Source organism: Harpia harpyja, chromosome 11 (genome assembly GCF_026419915.1).
Source record: "Harpia harpyja isolate bHarHar1 chromosome 11, bHarHar1 primary haplotype, whole genome shotgun sequence".
Taxonomy (NCBI): Eukaryota; Metazoa; Chordata; class Aves; order Accipitriformes; family Accipitridae; genus Harpia; species Harpia harpyja.
Window position 1 is genome coordinate 6,186,442 of NC_068950.1, and position 25,075 is coordinate 6,211,516.

Consider the following 25,075-nt stretch of genomic DNA (forward strand, 5'->3'; position numbering starts at 1 on the left):
AAAATCCCATTTAGGAAGGACAATAGTTTTACTATTTTACAGACTCAAAAACTTAAGAAGTCATTGTTCATATGCCCTCCCTTCAGGCATGCCTCTAAGACATCAAGATGCTTACTAAGTGAACATGCAGAATGTAGACCACTTGACATCAAGCCTATGTGCATTTCACTAAGTTTGGAAAATAGAGGCACATGTCACTGCTACATGATTCAAGCAGAACTAAACAAACCTTTAAATCATGCATGTAGAGTTGCTACTTCTGAATAAGGAGATTCAAAGAAGAGACGAAGTCCTCAGGGGAAGGAATTTTTACCTACTACGGGAATTAAATACCACAGTTCTGAGCTCCAAATGCCAACTGGGAACTCAAGATGATCTACCAATATCTGCCATGTGACCTAGCACGTTTACAGTTTTTAAAGGACTAGCAGCATATTACACAAAAGGGAGGAATTTTCCTTTTACAAGTTGATGGCCATACTGTCTTGCCATCTCAGCTAAAAAAGAGCCAACTCCACTTAGATACTTTTTTTTTTTAAAAGGCAAGGCCAAAACTAGGTTTCTGGCAATTGACCTACCATGAATAAATCCTCCCAAAGTGAAGACTCAATCAAAATATGGCAGTAGATGTCATATGAGTTGAAAGATAGAAACTAATATTCCAGTATTTGAAGCCCACATATTAGAAGTTATTGTCTGCCAAATAGGATTAAAAAAATCTGACAGTATCTCTGGAAAGGCATTGACCTGGCATTCACAGAGCCACTCTGTGGTATTCTCTACCTCTCCAATGCATCATCTGAAAAGCTCAATGTCAAAAGGGATTAAGACTGCAAAACTGCCAAGTGCCTACTTCATGGTGAACAACAAGGTCTTAAAAATGCAGAAGATAAGGACAAGGCAAGCACACATTGGTGCTTTTCTTAATTATTTCATGGCCTCAAAAAATCTGCAGTTCAGATTCTTCCAGGAGCAGAGATGTCGGTCCACTCCTGCTCTCAGTGGGATTTTTTCCCCCCGTGGTTTTCCAGTTATTACTTGAATTCACAGCTCTGTGTATTAAGAAATTCTCTTCTGTTTTCTAATCTTTCTGTAACACTACTTGATTTTTTTTTTTTGAGCACTACTGAGCTAACATTTTGACAGAGCCATTTCAACATCTTAGCCTTAAGTGAAGACTGTCAAAGTTCATCACTGTATATATAGAATGAGCAGTTTTCTCCTGGCTGCCTCGCTTTATGCATACCTACATCAAATTTCTTCTGATGCTATTGCCTAATCAGAAATTCTCTCAAAGACCTCCCATGGTTAGGTTCCTGCTTATTCACACAGGCCCTCTATATTGCTCTGAAAAGCTTATTATCATGAACAAACGACCTTTTTTTTTTTTAAACTATTCTTCCCTTTATCCTTATCATATATGAAGCACTGAACACCACAAATACAGCATAGATCTCTACAGGACTCTACTGGTAGCCCCAATTTATTCCATCACTGTTTCTTTCTAATCATTCATGAGAAGACTTCTCTCATCTTATGCTTGTTAGTTTTCTTTGGTGAGTAAGTAGAGAAAAGTAGGCTTTGGTGAGGACGTGGTCAAGTAAATGGTGTCAAATGCATCTCCCTTGACCAGATGATTGAGGATTCCCCCAGATCTGAAGTTTGCCACCTCATTCTTCAGAAGCCTGGGTTCCCACTGACCCAGTATAAGCCCTGCATCCAATAAAGAGCAGAATCACAAATAATTTTGAACACAGAATAAGGAAAACTGTCCTATAGGTTTCCCTGTAGTCTCACCTGGAACTGATGTACTGTAGAAAATAATTTGTTGCAGAAGGTACGTCTGATGTAGGAAGGCCAACATTCTGTACATCGGCAGTTTCATCACTTTCATCTCCCAGCTATAAAAAGAACAAGTATATATTGACAGTTTTAACTACTGACCACAAAATTTTCAGCTCATTCTTTCTCAAGACAAAGTTCCATCCACAAACACTTTCTACAATAAAACAATATAAGCCTACATCCCAGTATTACACTTTCTTTTTTTATGCTAGGAAACCTGCACAAACCTGTCTTCAACAGGAGGTACTAACAATCCAGTCAATTACTCCATGCACAGGTTTGAACCCAGGCTGCCCTATTTTTCTTTTCTCACCTTTTCCGTGAAGTCTTGGTTGCATGGGAGCATCTTAGGAACACATTTCAACTTAATTCTGACCCAAAATGTAAGAGAAAACATGTCGCACTGAGGTTTAGATGTTACCTATGACTGCAGCAGATGTGTTTATTTTTGAAAAAGCTTCTTATGCTACTAAACAGTATTAATTAATTTATTAAATGTCTGGAAGACCTTTTTTACTAAACAGCCAATTGAACTGTGTTCACAGCTTCTATTTTTGCATATGTACATGGAGGTTTTAACCCTGTTATATAGTGGCTTCAAAGTACTTCATAAACAGTGTGTAAAGCTCGTGCCAACAAATGATCTGTTCCACTGCTTCTTATCCTCACTTAAATACATCAACTCTTAGTCAAGACAACAAACACGTGTTTACCTTAACTCTATCTCTTAAGTTTTGCCCAAATACAAATGCTTGTTGTGCATTTAGTTCTGCCTTCTCACAGCTGTCATCATCTGAAGTACTGTTGGACTCTTTTTTCTGACATTCTCCTGCCTAAAGAAAAGAAATTGAAAACTTTAGCCTAGGTAATTGAGTTTCTTTAAACAAAACACACATGTTACGACATGGTGAATCACACAGTCATTTACAATGACAAGCTGATAACGTCTCTAGAGCTACAAGGCAAATTTTGCATTTAAAAAAAATTCCACAGTTGTTTAAAACAACTTAAAAAAATTAAAAAAAAAAAAAAAACAAACCACAGAACAGTTAAGGTTCAAGGGGATCTCTAACAATCATTTGCTCCAAACCATGCTCAAAGCAGCATCAACTTCAAAATTATGCTAGGCTACATGAGACCTCGTACAGTCAAGTCTCCAAAAATCCAAGAATAGCAGTTTTACAGTTTGCTAGCCTGGTTCAACATTTGACTGCACTAAATATGATAGTTCTGTCCTAATACCCAACTAGAATTGCTCTTCCCCACACTTGCAGCCTCTCATCTGTTTGGTAGGCACTTCCAAGTCTCATTCTATATTGCTACAGCCCACCACTAGATAGTTGAAGAGAACAATTCAATTCCCCTCCCCTAGCCCAAGCAAAACATACTCAGCTTTTTCACTCTTTCATCAGACATCAGGTGCTCCAGCCATTAGTCACCTTGGTGATTGAGTGTCTTTCATGTATTGGCAAGCCCCAAACTATACACAATACTCCTGATGCCACCCACCAGTGGCAAGTAAAGGGGAACAATAACTTTTCTGAATCTAATGGCTGCAGTCTTAGTAAAGCGGCCCAGTATGTTCTCTTAATCAATAAAAGGATGCACTACTCATTCATGTTCAGCTTGTTCATCACTGTTGCACAGGACCTCAAGGTTCCTGAACCTTTTGTCCTGCTAAGGACCACCTTCTATCCTGCACCTCTGCAGCCCACTTTCCATTAGTAGCTCTGTAACCTTTCACTGCAGCTGCCATGGCAGTATTTTCCCCTATTATTCTCATACTACAGTTCTCATCCCATTATACTCAGGGCCTCACACCTTGAAACCCTTATAGTGGTGTTGGGAAGCAATTGGAACCAGCATGGGAATCACCCCCTCCCTCTTCTCTCCTGATTTCCTACCCTGTAGCTTTTGATTTACATTAGAAGACCCAACAATATGCATGCACAAAGCCTAACAACTAATCAGCACACAGCAGCTGCTCCTCATCAAAGCATGCTCCAACAAGCATTAACAGCATCATAAGCAGAAAAAAACCAGTAGGAAGTTTGAGCATATCCTGATGAAAACTACATAGTTACTATAGGAAGAGTACTATGGGATACCACCTCCTCCACTGGAGAGGATGCCCAGTGGGAAGATGCCTGTCTGGGAAACCCCTGTCACTGTCTTCCTGGCTGACCCATGGAAAGTCTTCCCTTTTCTTCCCCCTTTTGCTCTCCCCTCCTCCAAAGTAGAATGATTGTCACCCTTAGAAGGAATACTATCAGCTATAGACCCCGCTACTAAGTTCTGTACATGAGAACTTGTCTCAACATCCTTCATGCAACACCAGGATCTCCAAGTACTTGTCTGCATAGCTGTTTTCTAGCTAGTCACTCTCCAGTCCTTGTGACACATAGGTTATCTCACCCCAGGTACAGGACTTTGCATTTGTTGACTGTCACTTAGTTTCTCTTGGCTCATTTTTCCAGCCTGCTGCAATCCCTCTGAATGGCCCTGCCTTCCAACATATTGACCATTTTCCCCTTCTTGCAGTTTACTGGCATCCACAAACTTAACAAGCTTCACTCCACCTTACCAGGTTGTTCATGTAAACATTAAATAGTATTGACCTCAATGTCAGCCCTAGAGGAATGCCTCTAGTAACTGACCGCCCATCAGACTTTCAACCACTGACTGCTACCCTTGAAGCTCACTGGTTTAGCCAATTTTCCACCCACTTTGAATTCTACCTAACCAGTACATCTCTCTCCAGTTTGGTTATGACAATGACACCAGAGACCATCCATGTCAAAGACCTTGCTAAAGTAAAAACCAACAAGTATTGCTCTCTGCACAGCCAATCATCTCATCAGAGTGCAGGGGGGTGATGGAAATCAGGTTGGTCACCACGTTTTATCCCTGCTGGCTGTTCTCAATCACTGTAAGGTGCTTCATATCCTAGGACTCCTTCACCAGGAAGGGAGAGGAAGGTGCTGAGCAGTTTCTACTTTCCTGGAACCTCTTTCTTGCCCTTCTTGAAAGTGTGTGCCATGTTCTCTTCTTTCCCAGTAATGGGGACCTCCCACGGTACCACAACATTTTGATAACAGGCAGTGGTCTCACACAAACACCAGACAGCTCCCTTAGCACCCATGGATGCATCCTGTCTGGTCCCATGGACTTGTATATGTCAAACTGTCTTAGATGGTTCTTAAGTGAATTTACTATAATAATTCACTCCCCCAAACTTCCCCTAGGACAAGGGACCTAGCAGACCTGACAGCAGACCTCTCCAGTAAAAACCAAGACAAAGGTATTGACTCCTTCAGATTTTTTCATGTCCTTCATCAGTAGGTTCCCTCCAACATTTGGCAGCAGACCTACATTTTTCCTTCATCTTGCCTTTGCTGCTAATGCACCAGTAGAAGCCCTTCATGCAGCCCTTTCATCCCTGGACATTTCCAAATGTCTAAACTTTGGCTTTCCCAGTTCTCTCCCCACATGTCCAGGCAATCTTTTTGTATACTTCTCAGGTACCTTGACTTCTTTCCCAACTTATGTACACTCCCTTTCTGGATTTAAGTTGCTCCCAGTTCATCCATGCTGGCCTCCTGCCACACTTGCACAATTTTCTGCACGTCGGGATAAACTACTCATTCTCTAAGGTGGTTGTCCATAAAGATAACAAGCTCTCCTGAGCCCTTCTGTCCTTCAGGGTCCTACCAACAAACTCAGTGAACAAGCTGGAGTCTTTTCTCCTGAAGTCTGGGTCTTTATTTGACTACTCAGCTTCCCCACTTCCCTCAGGATCTCAAACTCCATCTCATAGCTGCTGCAAACACAGCTACTCTCAACCTTTGTATGCCTAACCAGTTCTTTGCTGTGAATACTACGTCCAGCTGAGTACCTCCCTGGTCAACTTATCTGGCACCTGCATTAAAAAAAAACCAAACCAAAGACTGTCCTCACCTTATTCCTAAAATCTCCAGGAGTATTTACATGACGACATGTTGCCATTTTATCAGGTGTCAAAGTACTTTAAGTTCCCTGTTAGAACCAAGGTCTGCAATTGTGAAGCTTCCAGTTCTACAAGGGCTTTAGCTACTTTCTCCTCTTGATTGGTCCAACTCTAATGAAGGTCCACCTTAATCTCCACGTTGTTGGCTTCCCCTCTGATCTTAACCTATAAAGCCTTGACCAACTCAGCACCTTTCCCAAACCAAAGCCTCTGCATTCAAGCAGCTTCTTTGAGCATAGCAGAACACATCCCCTTCTTGCCTTTCCTGCTCTACTTCCTAAAAAGCCCGTATGTATCCAATGCAGTACTCCAGTTATCCAAGTGAACCTCTTTTATCCGTGATCCCAGTGAGGTTATAGAACTGCTGCCACACACAGATCTCCAATTCCTCCTGTTAGTTTCTCACGCAGGGCGTTGCCTACAGGTGCTTCAGACAGGCTGCCAGCCATGGCACCTTCAGCACATATTGCGCAGGGGAAAGAGGCAGTGGGAAAACAACACTGAATTGGGTCCAAAGGAGTTTTGCAAATCCCATTTTATGTTTAAGGGACATAACCTCTGCATAACCTAGCTGTATCATCTGCCTTCAGATTCTAATTCTGGCATTTCAAAGACATCCTTTTTCTGCTGGTAGTCAGAAACGGGCCAGTGTTGCCTGCTGGGAGTAGTCCTCCACCACTGAATGGTGCAGACAGGGTAAAGGAGCATTCTGTTGAACAAAAAGGAAAAATCATTATCCTAGGATCTCCTTAACAGGTTCTCCTCCTTCTGGATAAGGATCAGTATCTCCCTGCTGCCAAAAAGGCCAAGGGCTGCATGGTAGTCTTGAACGGCTGCCTATCAAGCTTCCCTGCACATCTGATGACTTTGTCACAAGACTCTCCTACCAGTCAAGGGAGGTTGAATAGAAGGCTGTAGCTTGTACCCATCTAAGGATTATGTTGCTTAGGGCTCCTGCAGTTTCCTGGTGATTTTCAAGACAAAGAGACAAGGCCTAGCCAAAATAGGTCCAGGTCACCACAGAGATGCTCAGAGTAGGACAACAACCAGATAGAGAATGTTCCCACTCTGCTACCTTGTATAAGCACAAGACAGAGACCTCAAAGAAAAATCTTTTCTGCCAGTAAATTAAGACCATGGCTCATATCTGCTCTAATAAGGGCAGACCAGGCTCATATATAACTGCAAAATGCCACGTACTTGCCCTCAGAAGGAAGCTTTCTCATAGGTACATCAAACCTATGCCACAGATCTGCACAAACAATTACTAATATGAAACTTTTAATTCCAGAAGTAACCATTCACTCTTATCAAGCAATCTAATATTCCACAGAGAGACTCCAGAATTTAACACAACTACTGTATGAACTCCAATTACTTATAGAAAGCTTTGGGCAGATGAAGCCGACTACAAATGCCAAGACAATGAAGAATATCCCATCACACTCCTTGGTAAAATTGCAAATGTTCAGTTATGAAGCTTTATACTATTTAATAATAAGCTTTCAGCGATCCTTCACATCTAGATTTAAGAGCTTTCTTCTATCAGAAAACTTCCTCCCAAGTCAGTATTCCTGAACTTTGATTAAAAAAAGTCAAGAGGACTTTTGGATGTTAAAAATGTATAGAGGGTCTCCCTAATGACATACACAGAGGTTAACAAGCATGTCCCACAAAGATTTCATATTGATCCATGCAATGAACTTACTTATTGCTACTTAATTATGGCAGTAGTCTTTCACTAAACCTTAAAAAGCCATTCACACTTGGAAGTCTTTCTGCCGAGATATTCAGATTTCAAAATTGAGACTTCAAGTAAACTGTTGCACACTCTTGCACTGTTAACAATACTACTTCTATGCTCAGTGTGGCATCAAAAAGCAACCCACTGTCTAATGAAGCTACCAAAAAAAACCCCCAAACCCTAAATCACCACCCAAAACCCACACACCCTTCAAAATCCCCAAACATCCTCTTCGTGCTCCCAGTCAACATATCTTAAGATGCCAACAGTTAGCTCAATACCTGCAGGAAGGAAAGGACTGGACACACTTTACACAGAACAGGGAAGAAATTATTTCAATACTTTCCTTTCAAGATACCAAACAAACAACTTTTAATGCACTTAGATGCCTTTCCCTCTAGCTGAAGCTTTTCAGCTCCTCCATACCTGCACTCTCCCTCCACCATTTCCTTAGGGAATTTATTTGCTGCCTCTGCTTTTTTACCTACTATCAGCTCCTGTCTCTAAGCTTCTTTGTGTTACTCGTTCACTTCAGTTGCCTCTGTGGTTCCACTCTCACATTTCCCAACACCATTCCACATTCAATTGTTAGAAATCAAGACAACACCAGTAAAGCCATCATCTGTAGGCAGGGGATCACTTTTCGCTAGGCAGTCTGAGAAGGAAGACTGAACACATGCAGCATAAACCGCTCAGTTTGTCCAGCTCAAAACCAAAGCCTTTTCAGATGGGAACAGGAATTCAGTAAATGCTTCCTAGTCTCTGGCCTGACAGGACCACCAGTCAGACCTGGTGACAGCCACTGGAGGAGTAGATAGCTTTTTCCCCCCACCTCATTGAAGACGAATCCCTACTCTCCTGACTCCCTGCACACAGAGTAAGAGATGAATCTGCAGGAGGAAGCTGTATTTCTTCATGCAATCTGATCAGATGAAAAAGCAGTATTCTGACTATCAGTCCACTGAACCAAGATGCCTGAATTACAGGAATTCAACGTCTATGGTAGGAATGGCATCACTCAAGCAGTAGTAAGATTTTACAGCAAGACTAGAAAAAGTTAGAAGGATTAAAAGGAATCAATGAGAGTAGAAGCAGAACTGAGCAATTTTTTTATATTTTGTGAAGGAAAGTAGGTATGAAAAACCATCCTAAACTGTGGATTCAGTAAATCTTTGTTACAGTTCTTCAGTTAGTAAAGATAAATATAGCATACTATTAGGACAGTATAAAATCTACTACTACACCTGAAGTGTACGACCATAATATGGATAGATAAGGGGGCTATGACTGATGAAACTGCACTGTTCAGAGAATACTATTTTAAGGTCTGTCACCTTGAGTGTGCTTCCAATCCTTCTTCAACTCACCTTGTCTTCAGAGTCAGAACTTTTCAGTGTCGCATTACTTAGTGATTCTGATGGGGCTGCAGAATCTGGCGGGATATTTACACCATTAGTGCCACTGCTGAGAACTGCAATAAGAAATGAGAAAATGACATAAATTCTCTAGCTAATTAGATTGTCTATAGTTTTCTAGTTTTCTATAGCAAATTGCATGCTGTTTTGTTGTTTAAGCCCATGAAACATTGCAACGTAAACTACAGAGTTCCCATAGTATTTTGCAAGAGACGAGGACCACAATTCAGCAATTCTTAGCAGAATCAAAATTCCAAATGCAGAAAACTAAGTCAGCAAAAAGTCACTTAATCTATACAAATGCTGCAGTGACTTCAACATATACAACTTCAAACAACCACCCTGCTCCTATCTAATACTGTTCACAGCCAGCAGGGCTCCTCTTTGGACTGATCTAGCTACTTACATACTGAACTCCCACTGAAAATTTGTACCCCAATATTAAGTCCTATGTAGAATCCAATCTGTGCCAACAAGCACGCCAAGAAATCAAGCTAGAAATGTTTGGTTCTATGCCAGATTCAGCATTAACTGAAGTTACTTCTGTTTCAGTTCAACTGAACTTCCAAATAACAAAAGGTGGGGTACTAGGGAAACATAGGAGTTTAGGAGACATGGACACCTTGAACAGTTTTTTTGCTTTAACTTCCAGTTTTCAATCTTGCCTATTTCTATTAGCTGTATCAAATCCCATAACAATACAATGAGCATAATATAAATGACCAAACTTAAGAATTAAAATCATATCTTGAAGTCTCAACTCCAAAATGGTCCCCAAGCCTAGAGGCATCTCCTAGTGATTTAGGCATTTTACATCACTGTGCAGCTAGCTGAAGTCTATCCCTACTGTTCAATCAATCAGCAGTAGCTTATTACACCATGGTCAATGCTGTCATTTGAGATTGCGAGTCCACACCCTTAAAAGTCTTTTTAGTCCAAAAACCAAGCATGGACTACACCAAAGTTAGAGGCCTGGCAATATGAGACAGTCATCCTACACAAAAACTGAAGGTTTGACTGTGTTATCCCTTATATAACACAGATTCACTTAACATTTAAGATGCTTCTTTTCTGAAAGGAAAAACCTAGAAAAACAAGGGCAGATGCTGAACAAAAACAAAGTGCTACACTAAACAGATTTTGTATTTTTGTTCTCCCTCCGCAGTAGTCTAGAAAGCAAAAGCATTACTCACCCATCTGCGAGAAAGTTTTTGGCTGTGGTGCCTGTAATACTGCTGGACGCAGCACACTTCGCTGCTGTTCCTTCGGTTTCTGGCTAGGGAGACCTGCAAGTACAAAGTTTTTTCAAGAGCTATAAACCTTTAAAGTTGAAAAATTCAGCTTCATCTAATCTTCTCTGTAACTGTTTCCAACAGAACATACAATGGAAAACCAGACATTTAAGAAGCTTCCACCCGCTTCTTTCCCATCCCTCACTCAGCCTCAAGATAGAATTAGTCCCAAATAGAGAAGACAACTTCATAGCCTGAAAAGACACTTTAAAGATATATTCTCTACCTTATCCAGGAAAGCATAGAGAGTCTATGACTGACTCAGAAATAAAAGTCAAAATGTAAGAGAAATGAACAGTACACAAGCAATCCTATTTGACTGACATATTACTCAACTACACATTCCAAGTCTTTTCTCCTTCCGATGAAGTCGTTTCCAGATCCTGGTAAACCAATTTTTTTTTTTGTTGTTCTTCATACAATCAAATGTATTGGTAGTGTAATAGTCTTACATGTTGTTTCATTTAACAACCTTTTGGCTTTTTTAATTAACCTGGCCTCTTTGGTTTGCTATAGTAAGATACACAACACTACAACTCTTCAATTCCACACTGATTCAAAAAGCCAACTGTCCTTAAACACCCTAATAAAAAAAAAACCAAAAAACCAACAACAGAAACCCCACAGAACCAAAACCACCCAAAACCACCTTAACATCAACTCTGTAAGGTTACGGCAATCCCAGAAGGTTCAGTTTTCTTCATTGAACAAAATAAAGATAAACTCTTGATCCAATAAAATACTGCAACAGAAATCACTCATAGCAACTCAGCTGAATATTCTACAACTAGTTCCATTTCAGGCCACCCATATTCAAAGGACATGACAACAACCAAAATATAACAACTATCCTAAGTTCAAACATTCACATGTCAGCTCAAAAACACTTTTTTTTTTTTTAAATTTACTATTCTTCCTGCAAACAAAATAAACAGTTTCCACATATATAACAAATAATAGCTTCCATTACCAAAATAGTTTTTGTTTGTTTCCTCAAACTCCTAAGGAGCTGTAATATTAATGTCTTTCCCATACTGGCTAGGTCTACATCAGCAAACAGGAAACTCATTAAGAGCCAAACCGTACAGCAGAACAGGTAGGGTCAAGGACCTGACTTCCACACTATCGTCAAAAGTCAGGGAGAGGAGAAAGTAGGGAGTGAACAACATTTCAGACTTTGCTCTAGGCCTGTCCTAGACTGAGTGCCCATTAATGGCTGGAACTTGTTCAGTGCATTCCTGGAACACTCCTTTTGTTCCAGTTTGCTACCAAAGAAATTGAGTTCACGAAGCCCAGGACTACTCTTAAGAATTGAATCAAAGCATGCTAAGCAGAGACAACTGGGAGATACATTTCAGAAATGCATGACTGATACAAGCCAAAATTTCAATGTATCCATACACATTACACAGTGGATATGGGCATAACCACTCTGGAGAATACAAGATTTTTTTCTGCATAAACACAGGTATTGCTACCTTCCAGTTACAACAGCGGTTTAAGGAAACTCAAATAAATAAGATGCTTGAACTGGTTTCTTTTTACTGCTGCAGGAAACATTGAACTCACCTGCACTAGGTGCCTGACCATGGATAAGTATTGGTGGCTTTAGCCGGAATCCACTGCTCTTTTCCTCTAGAAGCAAAATACAAAATTGCAAGGACATAGCTGTAACATACTACATACATTCAGTCAGTCATAGAATTCCTCATGCTTTCCCCACTGTAGCAACCCACAAGTTTTATAAATATCTAAAGTCATAAGGAGATTTCCAAAGAACAAATTCCCTTCTTCCAGAAGAAGTCAATTTCCAGTGATCATCACAGCAAATATACATCACAAAGACAGAAACACAAGTTGTTGCAAGAAAAAAAAATAAAAATTGTTTTTCAGGAGAAACACGAAACAGACTATTTTCATAAGAGAAATGGAGTTCCTTCCATGAAGGACTTAATAGAGGTTTAACAGAGGTAGCAGAGGTTTTAAGTGAGAATCAAACTAAAGAAAGGACAATCAAAAGCATCACTGAACATGACAGCTGCTAACAAGCACACAACTGCTAATTATCATAAATTAAATTAAAATTAATTGCTTAATATTAGTTTCTTGTAATTCCATTAGCTTTTACCTTATGCTTTTATAGTATGAAGGTAAAAAATTCCTTTGCTTGCACTCACTGCAGTTAAGGCTTTCAGATAAAATACCAAAATCTCAAAAAAATAATATTCATAAATCCACAGCTATTACAAAATGAGTTCCTAAGAACTTACAGGGTATAATTATAAAATGTTTCATTTTAGGGGCATAATGGCTGTGCTCAGAATAAGACAACTCAGCACCTTACCATCTTACTGTACTTAATTATTCTCATGCCATTTAGGCATAAGATAACAAATGTGCTGCTATACACCAATACCAACACAACCAAACTGCAGAACGACAACAATTAACAAAGTAAACAGTACTGTCAACACAGAGTTCACAGCTCATGGCTGAACATCATCATGACCATAGATTATGGTTGATTTGATTTTCAGTATCAAAAAAACCAGCATCCAAAGTAGATAAATGAAAATTTCCCTTAAGTTTTACCTTGAGGTTAACACGCAGGCATAGAGTCATATTGCAGTCTTCCACCACCACTCCCAAAGCATTTAAGAATTTTGATACTTGTTATTTTAAATACCTCCAGCAAGCATGAAATCAAGCAATGAAGTGAGCAAGAGAACAACTCTAAGATCAGAATCATTACCACTTCCATTCTCCCAGATAGGGTCTTACTTCTGAAGTATCAGAGTACTTTGGATCATGACAGACTAACAGCAGTTTGCTGAGAAAAATCAGAAAAATGAGGAATCTCACCTGGTTCTGAGTCAGAATTGCCTGTCGAGGGTTCGCAGAAGCTTGATGGCATAAAGACATTGTTCTTTGTTACTGCAGTCAAGGACAAAGAAAAATAAAGTTGTGTATGTTGTTCTTAATTATAAACTCTGTTCCCAGACATATTAAGGCTGTAAATTGAAAATTATTTTTCTAGTAATTTGTTTTGTTTATTTTAGACTTTTCTTTCTTCTAAACTAAAACAGCATTATAGCCACAGAAGTAAACAGGTTATTGTCCATAAAATCCCCTTAGTTTCTCCTGAAACAGAGAAAGAGCAAATTTCATTTATTCTGGAGGGAAGATAAACACAGGATTCCCAGTCTGAACTGTATCTGAAGTAGGAATTAAAAGTGATGTTAGAATGTATAGTATCATTACAAAATACATATAACATTTCAAAAGGCCTCTGCAGAGAGAGCAGAAAGGAGTGTAATGCCTACTAAATAGTGGAAGCTAACACCTGTGCTCCTCAAAAGGCTTAAGAGGGATAGCATAGTTTGCCCTAAGAGCTAAGCAACTTGTTTGAACTGGCCTGCAAGGACAAAATTTCTACAGAAACAAAGGAGAGTACATCAGAGTATTTGCAGATGTCACACTTAAGCATAACAGTCAACAAAAGAGCAAAAAGTGTTTGAAAAGAACAAAGGACAGTGTTTCTTTTCCACACTTTGCTGGGACCTAGAGAAGCAAGTAATAAGGAGTTTGGTCAAGGCCCTGTTCAGCAGTTGAAGTACTTCTGGTGTTGTACAAAGGATCACAGACAATGCAGTTTATGAAATATGATGACCAGAGCAGGAGGTAGATGCATCAAGAGTCACAAGGCAACAATAGTAGGCTGGGGCTTTTTGTCTCCAAGAGATTACCTTGCATGAGGTAAAGTACGACAATATTTATGAGCTCTTTTAGCTTTTATGAGGCCATGGAAGAAGCTTAAGTACATTGAAAAGAAAAAGGAAACTCACCTCTGAACACCTTTATACCATAAGATGCAGCACTTGCCTTTTGTATTTAAGTTTTAGAGTTGGGGGTTTTTTTAATGTTTGCCTCTTTCCTTTAATTCCATCTTCTCTCTTTTTATTATGGTCTGCCTTAATCTTAAACATGATGCAGGTTTCATCTAAGCAAAATTTCCCTACCCTTAAGAGAAACATAACCCCACAAAAAATTTAAGAGGTTTGGAAAATGAAAGATTTTCTGTAAACCAAGGCCATCAAATACTGTCAGCAATATTCAAAGAAGCCTTTATGGAAGTCGCAATTCCAATCAAAGTTGACACTGCTTGACAACACCACACATCAGAAGAGAACAAGGGAGTCAAATAGGGAATAAATGACTGTATGTAGTCAAAATGCATTAGCCAAGCAAATGCTTGAGAAAGTACGTGGAATCCTGAAACATCCAGTATTTAACCATAAGAGTGCCAAATAAATTGTTTTCCTCCACTTCTTAACTAATGTTAGCATTAAGCAAAATCTGAGATTTTACAGATTCTAATCTCAAAAGGTAAAGGCATTACAGACTAGAAGAGTTAGTGATTGCAGGGAACCTCAGAATCTAAGGTCCAATTAGTAAGTAAGCAAGCTCCTAACAGGCTATACACATTCTGTTATCCTAACAGAAAGTCTACAGACAAAAAACCCCTATTCATTATTTTTGTGCAGTGTTCTTTTACTAAGAGTGATTGGCATGCAGACAGCAGCAACATCAGTCCCCTGAACAGTACTCAATTAACAGGACTACACCTTGAAACCCATTAAGCTGCACACCAGAAAAACTAGATCTTAAGACGGGATTCTTCCCTTGACTAGCACTGGCAGCATGAAATGAGAATATTGTGCCCATAAAATATCAGCAACTACATTTTAAATTCCATAATCACTTATTTCTTTAAAATTAAAAGCAAAATAACAAGGTTTTCATCTTTTAGTCACACTTCCCAAATGTGCTGTATGTTAGAGGAATATTTTTTTACTGTTCTCTCCTTTACCGTTTTTCTCATCTCCATTATTTCAACTAAGATGGCAGAAACAAAGTAACTTAAGTCTCCAAACCTGCTCCTAGCACTGACATATCTCAGCTAAAATAATTCTTGACCAAAGCTAAAAACTTCATATTGTCTGTGAAGAGAGAAGGCATAAATTTTAAAGACTGTTCCTGTGGGCGAACACAAATATCAAACATGACCATTCCTGTGTATATGAATTGCAGAAATTTACCTCTGGCCTTCCTGGTGATTTTGCTGCCTTGACTGTATACACAAACAGGCAGCAGTCATTCTCTCTTGCATTTGCCAGGTGAGAATGTTGCTGAAATGCACTGAATTCTCTCTACTTTAAGGGAATGGGAGAAAAAGAAAGGACTAAAACAACTTAGGCACAACCTGAGACTTGGAAGATTTGCCTGGCAGCAAAGTAACTAAGAAAAAGGTAGCATTTATATAAATTAAGCAACCTGATCACAACAAATCAAAAAGATTTCTGGTAAATTCTTCAATTTAACAGCATAAGACTAAAAGCTGAAACTACAAATATATATAAGCTTACAGATAGAAAATATTTTAAAAAACGTATCTATCAACTCCTTTGGGCTTCACTGAATTTGCTAACACAGACCATAGAAAAAGTCAGAGTACACGGCTGCTATGGTCTTCAGCCAAAGCACAGCATACAGTAGTAAGACTGCTGACATGACTGGGGAAAACAAAGAGTATAAGAAGGAAACCCTCCTCATATATAATAGTGTAGCAACATTTACCTGACTGAGAAGGAGGGAACTGAGTTAAGGATGAAGTCCTCTCACGCTTTACAGGTGGACAGTAGCTCCCATCCTCTCGATCAGATTCTGTAGAAAAAAGCAATTAGAGAAAATGCACAAAATCCTGGAGACATATACTTGTGTTTTTTAATCTGACAATCAAATCTCTTACCATCTCCATCTTCTGGACTTGATCCATCTGCTGATCTCTGAAATCAGATGACAGTGATAAAACAAAAATCACATACTGAACATTTCAATCTCTTTGGACACATCCAAATGTTTTAATCATCAGTTTAGAGATTTTCTTTACTGTCAGTGATACACACTCAAGGCAAAGCATTTTTTTATGACTTACATCTCGGCATATTGAGTTTTACCCAGACACTATTAAATAATATTAAAAATATTTCATTTACAAATAAGATACCTCAAAATTCATATCCAAGCACTAATATCCTTAGAGAGTATGCAATGATTATTACAGTTACATTTTCTATATATTGAAAATCTGAAAATGACAATTTTCAAATTTGGTTTGATTTTGAAAAATATCATAGAAGTTCCAAGCTTATCATGAACGTACCCATTATTTGAGAATTCATTCCAAAGCACTCTTCCTAACTAATGTAACTGACATCAGTTCCTTCAACAAAAGGACAGCACTGGAGGAATGTCTTTCAAAGGGCACTCTATAAACCAGTACTATGATATGTTGATAGAAATTAGCAATGGATAGGCTCCTAACATCTTCCACAGTACCAGGAACAGAACAGGAAACATCACAGGCTACCATCTATCACAATATTCAAGAAGTCTTTGAACAAAGGTTTCACATCTTTCCTGAGGATTTCTAGGTCTCTCTCCTTCTACTTGCTCTGCCAGTTCCTCAGCTGATATAATTTCCCTTGTTCCTGCAAAACATAATCCCATGATGGATTCCTATGGAAGGTGACTAGGGCAGCACTACCATCTTCATGTCATTACAAAACCTCTTAACATACTGGACCTTCTCCCCAGTCCAACACTACCCTTCCATCCCACTCCTGCCCCAGGCCACACACACAGACACCTCCTCTTCACACAGGCTCACTTCTGTTCTTCCTCCCCAAGTCAGCCAAGCTCTGCTCACAGACAGAGCCTGCTGCAGCCCCAGAGCTCGTCCTTCCCCACTGCAACTAGTCATACTTTGGCATGGAGAACAGGCAGACACAGAAGGATCGGGCAACACACAACAGGACTGGTGAAGGCTGCACAGGACTATGATCTGAAAGACACACCTTGGATGGAAGAATACCAGAAAGTACAAAACTTTCTATTTAGCACTGCATATATTTAGAATCTAGATATTACCATACTATCAGTATTTCACTCAATGCTAACAAAAACCCCTTTACACTGCATTTTGCCTATGCAATTAAGTTTAAGGGGTTTTCTGTTCTGTTTTACATTAACAGAAAAAGTAATAGCTACCTCACTAGCATCCTAGTCAAGTACTTTTGAAACCTTCAGCATGGGGAATGAAAAGCTATTGACAGTTCTGGAACACAACCTCCCCACATCCACACATATCTATTGCATTAATACTGTATTTGATGATCCATGTTCTTCCTAGATAATTGGTGAAGTACTCCACACTATTGGAAGATGATCTTATTAGGCATCTCCCTTGCCAACATACACTAGTTTCCCAAAAGATAAGGCTAAAGTGGAAAACCATGATGTCATCTGTTTCAGCAATCAGCATCTGAAGTTGGAATAAATTCTATTTTGCACAGAAAGGGTTGTCACATACACCAGCAATATGTTTCAATTTTTAGCAAAAATCCTGAAAGCAAAAGGAAACCATTTGGTAAAAAATTTGCATGAATGGAACTGCAGATCTCTATGTGCAAAAATCCTTTAAAAAAAAAAAAAATCAACAAATTATTTCCCCCTGAACTCCAAAAACTTCTTAAGCTGTTACTAATACGTACTGTATTCTCAATGCTCAAGTAACAGACAAAAAAGTCAAACCTGTATAGCACAAGCTTCAAATTACCACATCATTATAATTTCATTAACTGATCAAGTACAACTAAATATACCATCACTACATTTAGTGGGCAAGGAGCATCAATATCCAAAAGCAACTCTGTATCCTACTGAAGACAAAGCAGAGCTAAGTATCTACTCTCTCTGAATTATTTCCCTGCTTCCTAGTTCAAGAGATTTAGGAGATTAAAGCTGTGCAAGAGTCCACATGACAAGTGTTACAGCTGTTACTGACATTGCCAACCCTAGTCAAAGTAGATGCTGCACAGAATTAAAAAAGGACTTCCCGTTCTCCCAAATGTATTTTTTCCTACATGGGCATCTAAATATCTAGATCATTTGGTATGCTACCTCCCATCCTCACCCATTCACAAACAGCTCACACTGTCAATTATTGCTTGGGGAAGTTGGGACAGACCTTGCAAATAACTCCCACCAGAAAAATGCAACAACAGATTTAAATTTTTTATGGACTCAGGAATTTAAAGGCCAGGGAAGAAAAAGTCATAATCCCTTAGGTTGATCCCCAAGCACAGAGAGGCCAAAGAACCTCATTTATGTCTACCTCAGTACTGAAACTCCTACCTGAGCATTTAAGATATCCAGGTTCAATTTTCTGTTTTCAAATGAATGAGAATACACACAAGTTACTCCACTGCAGAGTCACCAACACTACTGGGAAGTATTTTTTAATTTTGTTATACTCAGCATCCAGTAAGAGACACACACCACTCTGTTTCCTTGCTTTTATTAAAAAACTTGCTGTCAATATTCACTCCCTGTTACTTGGTCATTCACCTATCAGGTCGTCTCAACCTTGGATAAATCTCATGGTTTTTCACTATAATAATGCTTTCACCAATGACCAATTTGCTCTTACAGATCTTGAAAAATATTCCTAAATCCTTCATCCTTGAAGAAAGGCTTTCAGGAAAATAAAGCTGTATGCACATGACCTAATGAAGCTTTATTTCCCACATATCCTACCTAGATGACAAACAATGTCACATAACCTGCAATGAGAAGTCAAATGCTTGAGGCAGCGAGATGTTTTCTCTCCTCTCTCATCTGCCTCTACCCACAGACCGTAGAGGAATCTAGAGCCAAGCTCTCCATACCTCTCAGCACCTTTGGACAGCCCTGACAGAGAGTTAAAGGTAAATGGCATGGGGGTGGGTGTACATAGATATACTGTATTAGCACAAGCTTCATTTTCTTATGAAGCCATACTATAAAGTAAGTTACTGCTGCAGCCAGAAGTTGCTTACCAGCATTGCTTATTCGGGAGAAGCTGGGGAGACTAAACAAAAATAGGGAGAATATAGGCATGACAAACATTTTACCTGACAGACTGCAAAACCATCAGATTACAATCAGTGATTATAAACAGCAGTCCAGCCTTTCCATTTCAGGCCTCTCTTTCCAGGTTACTCAATCTGTACTTTACAGCAATACATGTTTTACACAAGTATACTATACACCAGAAATGAAAGCCAGGACCATCTCATCCTATAAGGAACCATTAGGGTGACTCAACTTCTCTCCATTCAGTTCTTTGAAATTAGAAGCTGAAGAGACACTTAAACCAGTAACATCAAAATCCAACCTACAATTTACTCCTCATTTAATAGAAGCCACCCTTCACTTATTCCCTTCTACCCCTACTTTTAGAAATCCAGCTACAGAAAAGTTACAATTATTTCTAAATAGAGGCTCCTAGAATTCTGACACATTTCTGATTAACCAAATTACCTTTTTAAAGGCTACCAACTGCTTTTTAAAAGTGCAGATGAAAGTAATTAACCATCCCATACTGAAGTATAAACACTGCTTCTTTATACCCATTACTTCCTCACACAGTCGTTCCAACAAACTAACAGAGAAGAACTTACACAAACATCAACAAATCTGTCAGTTTTTGTTTATTCACAATAATGAGCAGAAACAGACAAGGGAGAATTCAGGTAAAGCAAAAAAAGTCAACATAATTAGGTGAAATCTGTAGGAGTACACTTACAGCATTTATCTTTGAAAAATACATTTAAGATGCAAAAAGTCATATATACAAGGACTTCAGAGCATGGTACAGCAAGTCTGCAATCCAGATACTCTGCACATATATAAACATTATTGAACTGCCATGGCTGTTTCTTAAAAGCTGTTCCAGAATCTCTTAAACAATGGAGTCCTGCTGGCACAGCTACATGTTGCTTTAGGCTCACTTGGGTCAGCTGGAAGTCAAGACATCATAATCGGCTCTGCAAAAGGCCATATCTCTGGCCACACTGTATTAGTGTCTTAGCAAAAATATCTGCCTGTCTGTGTACAGACAATACCAAGTAAACAAGAAATATGCAGTGTCTCTTCTTCAGAACTCAGTCTTAATTCATCTATCTTCCTGAGGTCCTGGGAAGATTACATGAAGCTTTCTGCTCCAGCAAACCAGTATGAGCACTCTGAAGATACCTTGAAATATACAGAAGGTCGATGCAAGAGACAGTTTTACCCTAAGAAACTGGGATAATTTGAAGAACATTTGCCAGTGCATATGAAGGCCAGCTACGTGCCTATACCGAGCACTGTACTATTCCATAAATTTAAGTGAATGGAGTAAAGTTCAAGGATGCAGCCAAGAATTACTGCATACATTCCCCAACAGCATTTTTGGTTCTTAAATTTCTTTCAGACCTGAGTTAACTGGGGTAAGATTTTCTGCTCTTTAAGAACAAGTCTAAGATAATGACCACTTGCTGCAGTTTTCCTGAAAGTCTGGTTAATACAGTTCTCTCGGCCAATTCTAGTAACACTGGCAATTTCAAATGATAGAAAACTGAAATAAAAGTCTGTGACTACATTTACCAGCTATATTGTAAAATATCAACCCTTGAAAACTTTAACGTTCAAAAGAAAATTGAAATAGAAAAATTTCTGCAGCAGGTCATCAAGCAGCAGTCTGGACACTGAAAGGTGCTTAACCTACAGCTGTTTGTACCTTGTCATGACAATCCATTCGGCACTGGGTTTACTTGAAATGGCCCATTCTTGGGAAAAAACAAACCCCCCCCCCCCCCCAAAACCCTAATGCAACAAAAGGGTGCAGGTATTGTGTGGAGCAGCCTTAACAGGGAAAGATCTATGAAAAAGTACATGCCTAGTGTGCGGTCACAATGAGCAGTGACATTCAACCGCACCAAGACAACACACTCCACCAACCAGAAAGATAGGAACACTTGTAAAATCACTCCAAAAGACTGTATGGTAGCAGTCATTTAGTCATCTAATCTTTCAAAAAAATATTTTGCTGTACCACCAGTAGAAAAATCTTAAATTAACAGCACTGACAGCTTTTCCTACCTCAAGGTACTGATTGGGTTTTTTTTCCTCAAGTACCTAAACTGAAAAATTTTGCTTTAGCATCCTTCTTGCTGCTTTTAATCTGTTAAGTACATTACAGGTTGGCATGACAAGCTCCTGTTTATATCTAATGGAAACACAGCATTAGCTGCTCACTTTATCAAGCTGCAGCATTACAGCTCAGAGGGAATAAACAATCCTTCTCTAACTGCTTGAAGCAAATCCCTCATATATACCCACTTTCTCACTCATTTAGAAGAGCTCTTTTCCTTAACAAACACACAGTTTACACCCTAAATTTTAAAATTAATACTTGATGCATCTTCTACAATTATACCCGCTAGGGAGTCCCAAACAAATTTCATTTCTACTAATTGGAACAACAGCTTAGAGCGGACTAACGCTTGAGATCAAAGAACTAGACAGATAGTGAGCTGCACTACCTAAAGTTAACAGTAACAGTTTCCTCCTAGTTAAGGGACTTTTTTTCTTTAATCCCCTCAGCAGCAGAAGTACTTGGTAGGTTCACACTTACCCCTGCCAGTTCTTGTTGAATAGGAGCAAGCTGGGCTTCAGAAGTGGGACTCGGGGTAGCACTGACTGAGGCAACAGCGGGAGCAGGGTGCTCAGAGTCGCACTCACCAGCTGATTCTTTGTGACCCAGACCATGGTGGGGGGGCTCAACCTCTCCCTGGGGGTCCTCGCCTGAATCCGACAAACCTTTTTGCTCTGCAGGGGACTGGGAGCAGAAAAGACAACGTCCCTTCAATGCAAGGCTGCAACATGAGAGAGCAGTCGTCCTAGTGAGAGGATCTGCTAATCCTTTTTTAAATTCCACTGTTTTCAAAGTATGGTGGAAGGAATTGCTTGCTGCTGAGACACCAATTAAAATACACAGAAACCAGGTAATAGAACCTGCTGACTGAATTAGCTTCCCCTCCCCACAAAAAGCACCAGTTGGAGCAAATGCACTTTTTTGAAAGTTAGCTAAAAATGTCAGTGTCCCTGGCAAAAGAGCATTTTGCCAGCTGTGGGGTTGTTGGGGTTTAACTCCTCCTTCTCTCAAGGCCTAAAGGACAGCTAATTGTTTTTACCCTCAGATTCAGACATAAGAATTAAACAGACAATTACTGTAAGTAATGTCCTTCACTGCTTCTTCAGACAATGTTTGAGGGAGGTAGGGTTGATTATAAAATTCTCCACAGAAATTCATTATTATAACATTCACAAGACACACAATCCTTTCATATTCATGTGACAATAAATTATCTGAAAAGCAACACCAATGTTTTCTTTTGTAAATTAAAAAGTTTGCGTATCTATTTCAAGGAGGATGGTGATAGGATAGCTAGTGCACTCTAATGGGACTTTATATTTGCTGAACCTCTGCCACAGACTCTTTACATTTCCTCAGATCATTTAATACTGCAGGTCTCCACTTGTAGAACAGAAGTTAAGCATTACCATATTCTGCACACATTTGAAGAATGAAAAAGTTAAAGGTTTTGAGCCTGAACAACTGTAGTGTGATAAAGGACTAAATTATAGTCCATGGATAATATGCAGGCCAAAGACGTTCTCCCAGCTGCGATCTGTGGGCCAAGCCTCCTGGTGTCTTATGGTGAAGTATCTGGAGATTCAAGCGGTTAGGCAAAGATGTCACTCAGAAGCATGTAACCTTTGCTTGCTCTCAGAAAGCATTCAGTAGAATGAAGAGAGACTAAAAATGCTCATCATTGCCCAGGTCCATGCAAACCAGAGTAAACAGCAACCTCAAAAATAAACAGTAGCTTTTAAATCTTAAGGGTCCAAAGTTCTTCAGCTATGACTTGGCCTGTCCTCAAACAGAAGCAATTATTAAAAGACAGCAAAACATGCAATTTTATCAGCAGGTTCATTTCAGTTCAGTGAAGTTACTCAAGTTTTAAATCTTGCAAGAAATTACTATCATTAAGGCTCAAAATAGTCAAAATATATTTAATGGGGATAACATTATGTCAGATACAGCTGGGGATGCTAGATTTTTGTATTTTCAAAATTTTCTGGTTTTAATATGAAGCTGTTACTAACAGACCCAAACACTAACTTAAAATCCCACAGAACAAGAGAGAAGAGTTAAAGAAATGTTTTGGTTTAATTTTTGGTGACAAGTCTAGCATTCTGCTATTCTTACCTCTTTGGCTCAGAAGAGCATGAAAAGGCTCTCTGGAACTGGCCACAGCACTTACAACATATGTATGTTATTCATACATAAAGACAAGGGGTAGACACCTCAGTCCTCCACTCGATGTTTTATACCCATTACTCCTAGTCCCTTTTTTATGCTAACCCTCACTTTCAAACTTAACAGTATTCCAAATGTCACTCAAACTGTTTTCTTCCCCTTCAAGGAGAGACAGCCATAAAAAAGTACAAGAACTAAGTCACAAGTTACCTGCATCACACTAACCACAAAAGCAATTTTGCAAGCAGCAGCACTGAAGATGGGATTTTTCTCTCAGCTTACATTGCATGTGTCCTCTGGTCCTCTCACTCTGCTACCCCAAATCCTCCCCACGTACCTCACAACACAAACCTCTCACCCATATCTCTTCAATTTCACCAACAGATTCTCTGGCCATCCACAGCACCAGAGGCAGTTCATCTGCACTGAGCAGAGATAGCAGGGCCATGCATACAACAGCAGCTCTCCCTCTGCAAGGGAGGTAATTTGGGTCTCGCCGATCCAGTCAGGTTTCTAGTTTTCAGGTACATGCAGAACAGTTTAAATATTTAAACCTGTATCACCTTGTCAATAGTTACTGGAATCTGCAAGCTTTCAGCCTGAGGATCAGAAGAGAGCTGGCAGCATAACCAACTTCACTTGGCTTCCTAGTTGAAAGACTTCCCACTTCTCCAGTGGTCGAGAGTGCCAGACCACTACAGAAGAGATGACTGCAGTAGGACTGAACAGACCACAGCCATAGTCCAACTGCCATACAGGTGATGAAGGCAACCCTGCCATTATTCACACAGCCTTTGAAGAACCTGGGGGGGGACGACAGACACCCTAAAAACCACAGTGGGGAAAATCTGAAAGCTATAACCAGAATGGTACTAGGAAATGGGGATGGGGGAGACCATCCTTGTCAACAGCCAGAATGAACCTTAGGATGAGCTAACCGTCACCAGGGATCTGGAGGCAACAGGGAATGATTAGGAAACTGTAGACAGACAGACTCTGGGGCTGAAGATGACTAAGAAGATTCAGTGCCTATAAGAAGCAAAATAATGCATAGGAAGAGGGTATGGAAGTATTTCCACATAAAAATAGCTAAAAACCTTATTCTTCAGCCATAACACACAGAATTTGGAGGGAAAAGGAGCAGGAATATAACTATGAAAACAGGAGTGGCATATAGGATGGCAATGCAGTGACTCCCACAGAGCAAGAGCTGGAAGGCATCAAATCAAACCAGGCTATAACGTTCAAAAAAACCCCAACAAAACTGAAGGAGACAAAACCCCATCCTGCTGAACCCCTTGTCAGAGGATCATGTGGATAGTAGTAGCTCACATGCTTGGGTTCAGCAAGCAATAGGAAAAATTCAAAGAAAAAAAAAAAGCCTTACCAGCAATTTATGCTGACTTCTAGCTACAGATCATAAAATTGCTAATAATGCAAGAAGAGGCAAGAACATTCAATGCACACTTGTACTATATACTTAGAAGTGAAAATGACAAATTATTTTGCAAGTAATTCATATCA

General features: G+C 39.5%; 1 protein-coding gene across 5 annotated transcripts in view; it reads right to left on the reverse strand.

Moving 5' to 3' along the window:
- The window catches only part of RANBP3 (RAN binding protein 3), a 56,924-nt gene that overhangs the window by 11,304 nt on the left and 20,545 nt on the right, over positions 1–25,075 (reverse strand). For 2 of the 5 annotated variants that reach the window (XM_052802690.1, XM_052802688.1), the window contains exons 3-11: positions 21,863–22,066; positions 16,112–16,148; positions 15,940–16,026; positions 13,165–13,236; positions 11,872–11,937; positions 10,204–10,296; positions 8,963–9,066; positions 2,559–2,678; positions 1,798–1,901 (exon numbers count right to left, since the gene is read on the reverse strand). In XM_052802690.1, the coding sequence (XP_052658650.1) occupies positions 1,798–1,901; positions 2,559–2,678; positions 8,963–9,066; positions 10,204–10,296; positions 11,872–11,937; positions 13,165–13,236; positions 15,940–16,026; positions 16,112–16,148; positions 21,863–22,066 (887 nt within the window). The remainder of the gene's footprint in view (positions 1–1,797; positions 1,902–2,558; positions 2,679–8,962; positions 9,067–10,203; positions 10,297–11,871; positions 11,938–13,164; positions 13,237–15,939; positions 16,027–16,111; positions 16,149–21,862; positions 22,067–25,075) is intronic. The other 3 variants (XM_052802692.1, XM_052802691.1, XM_052802689.1) reach the window with 2 other exon arrangements.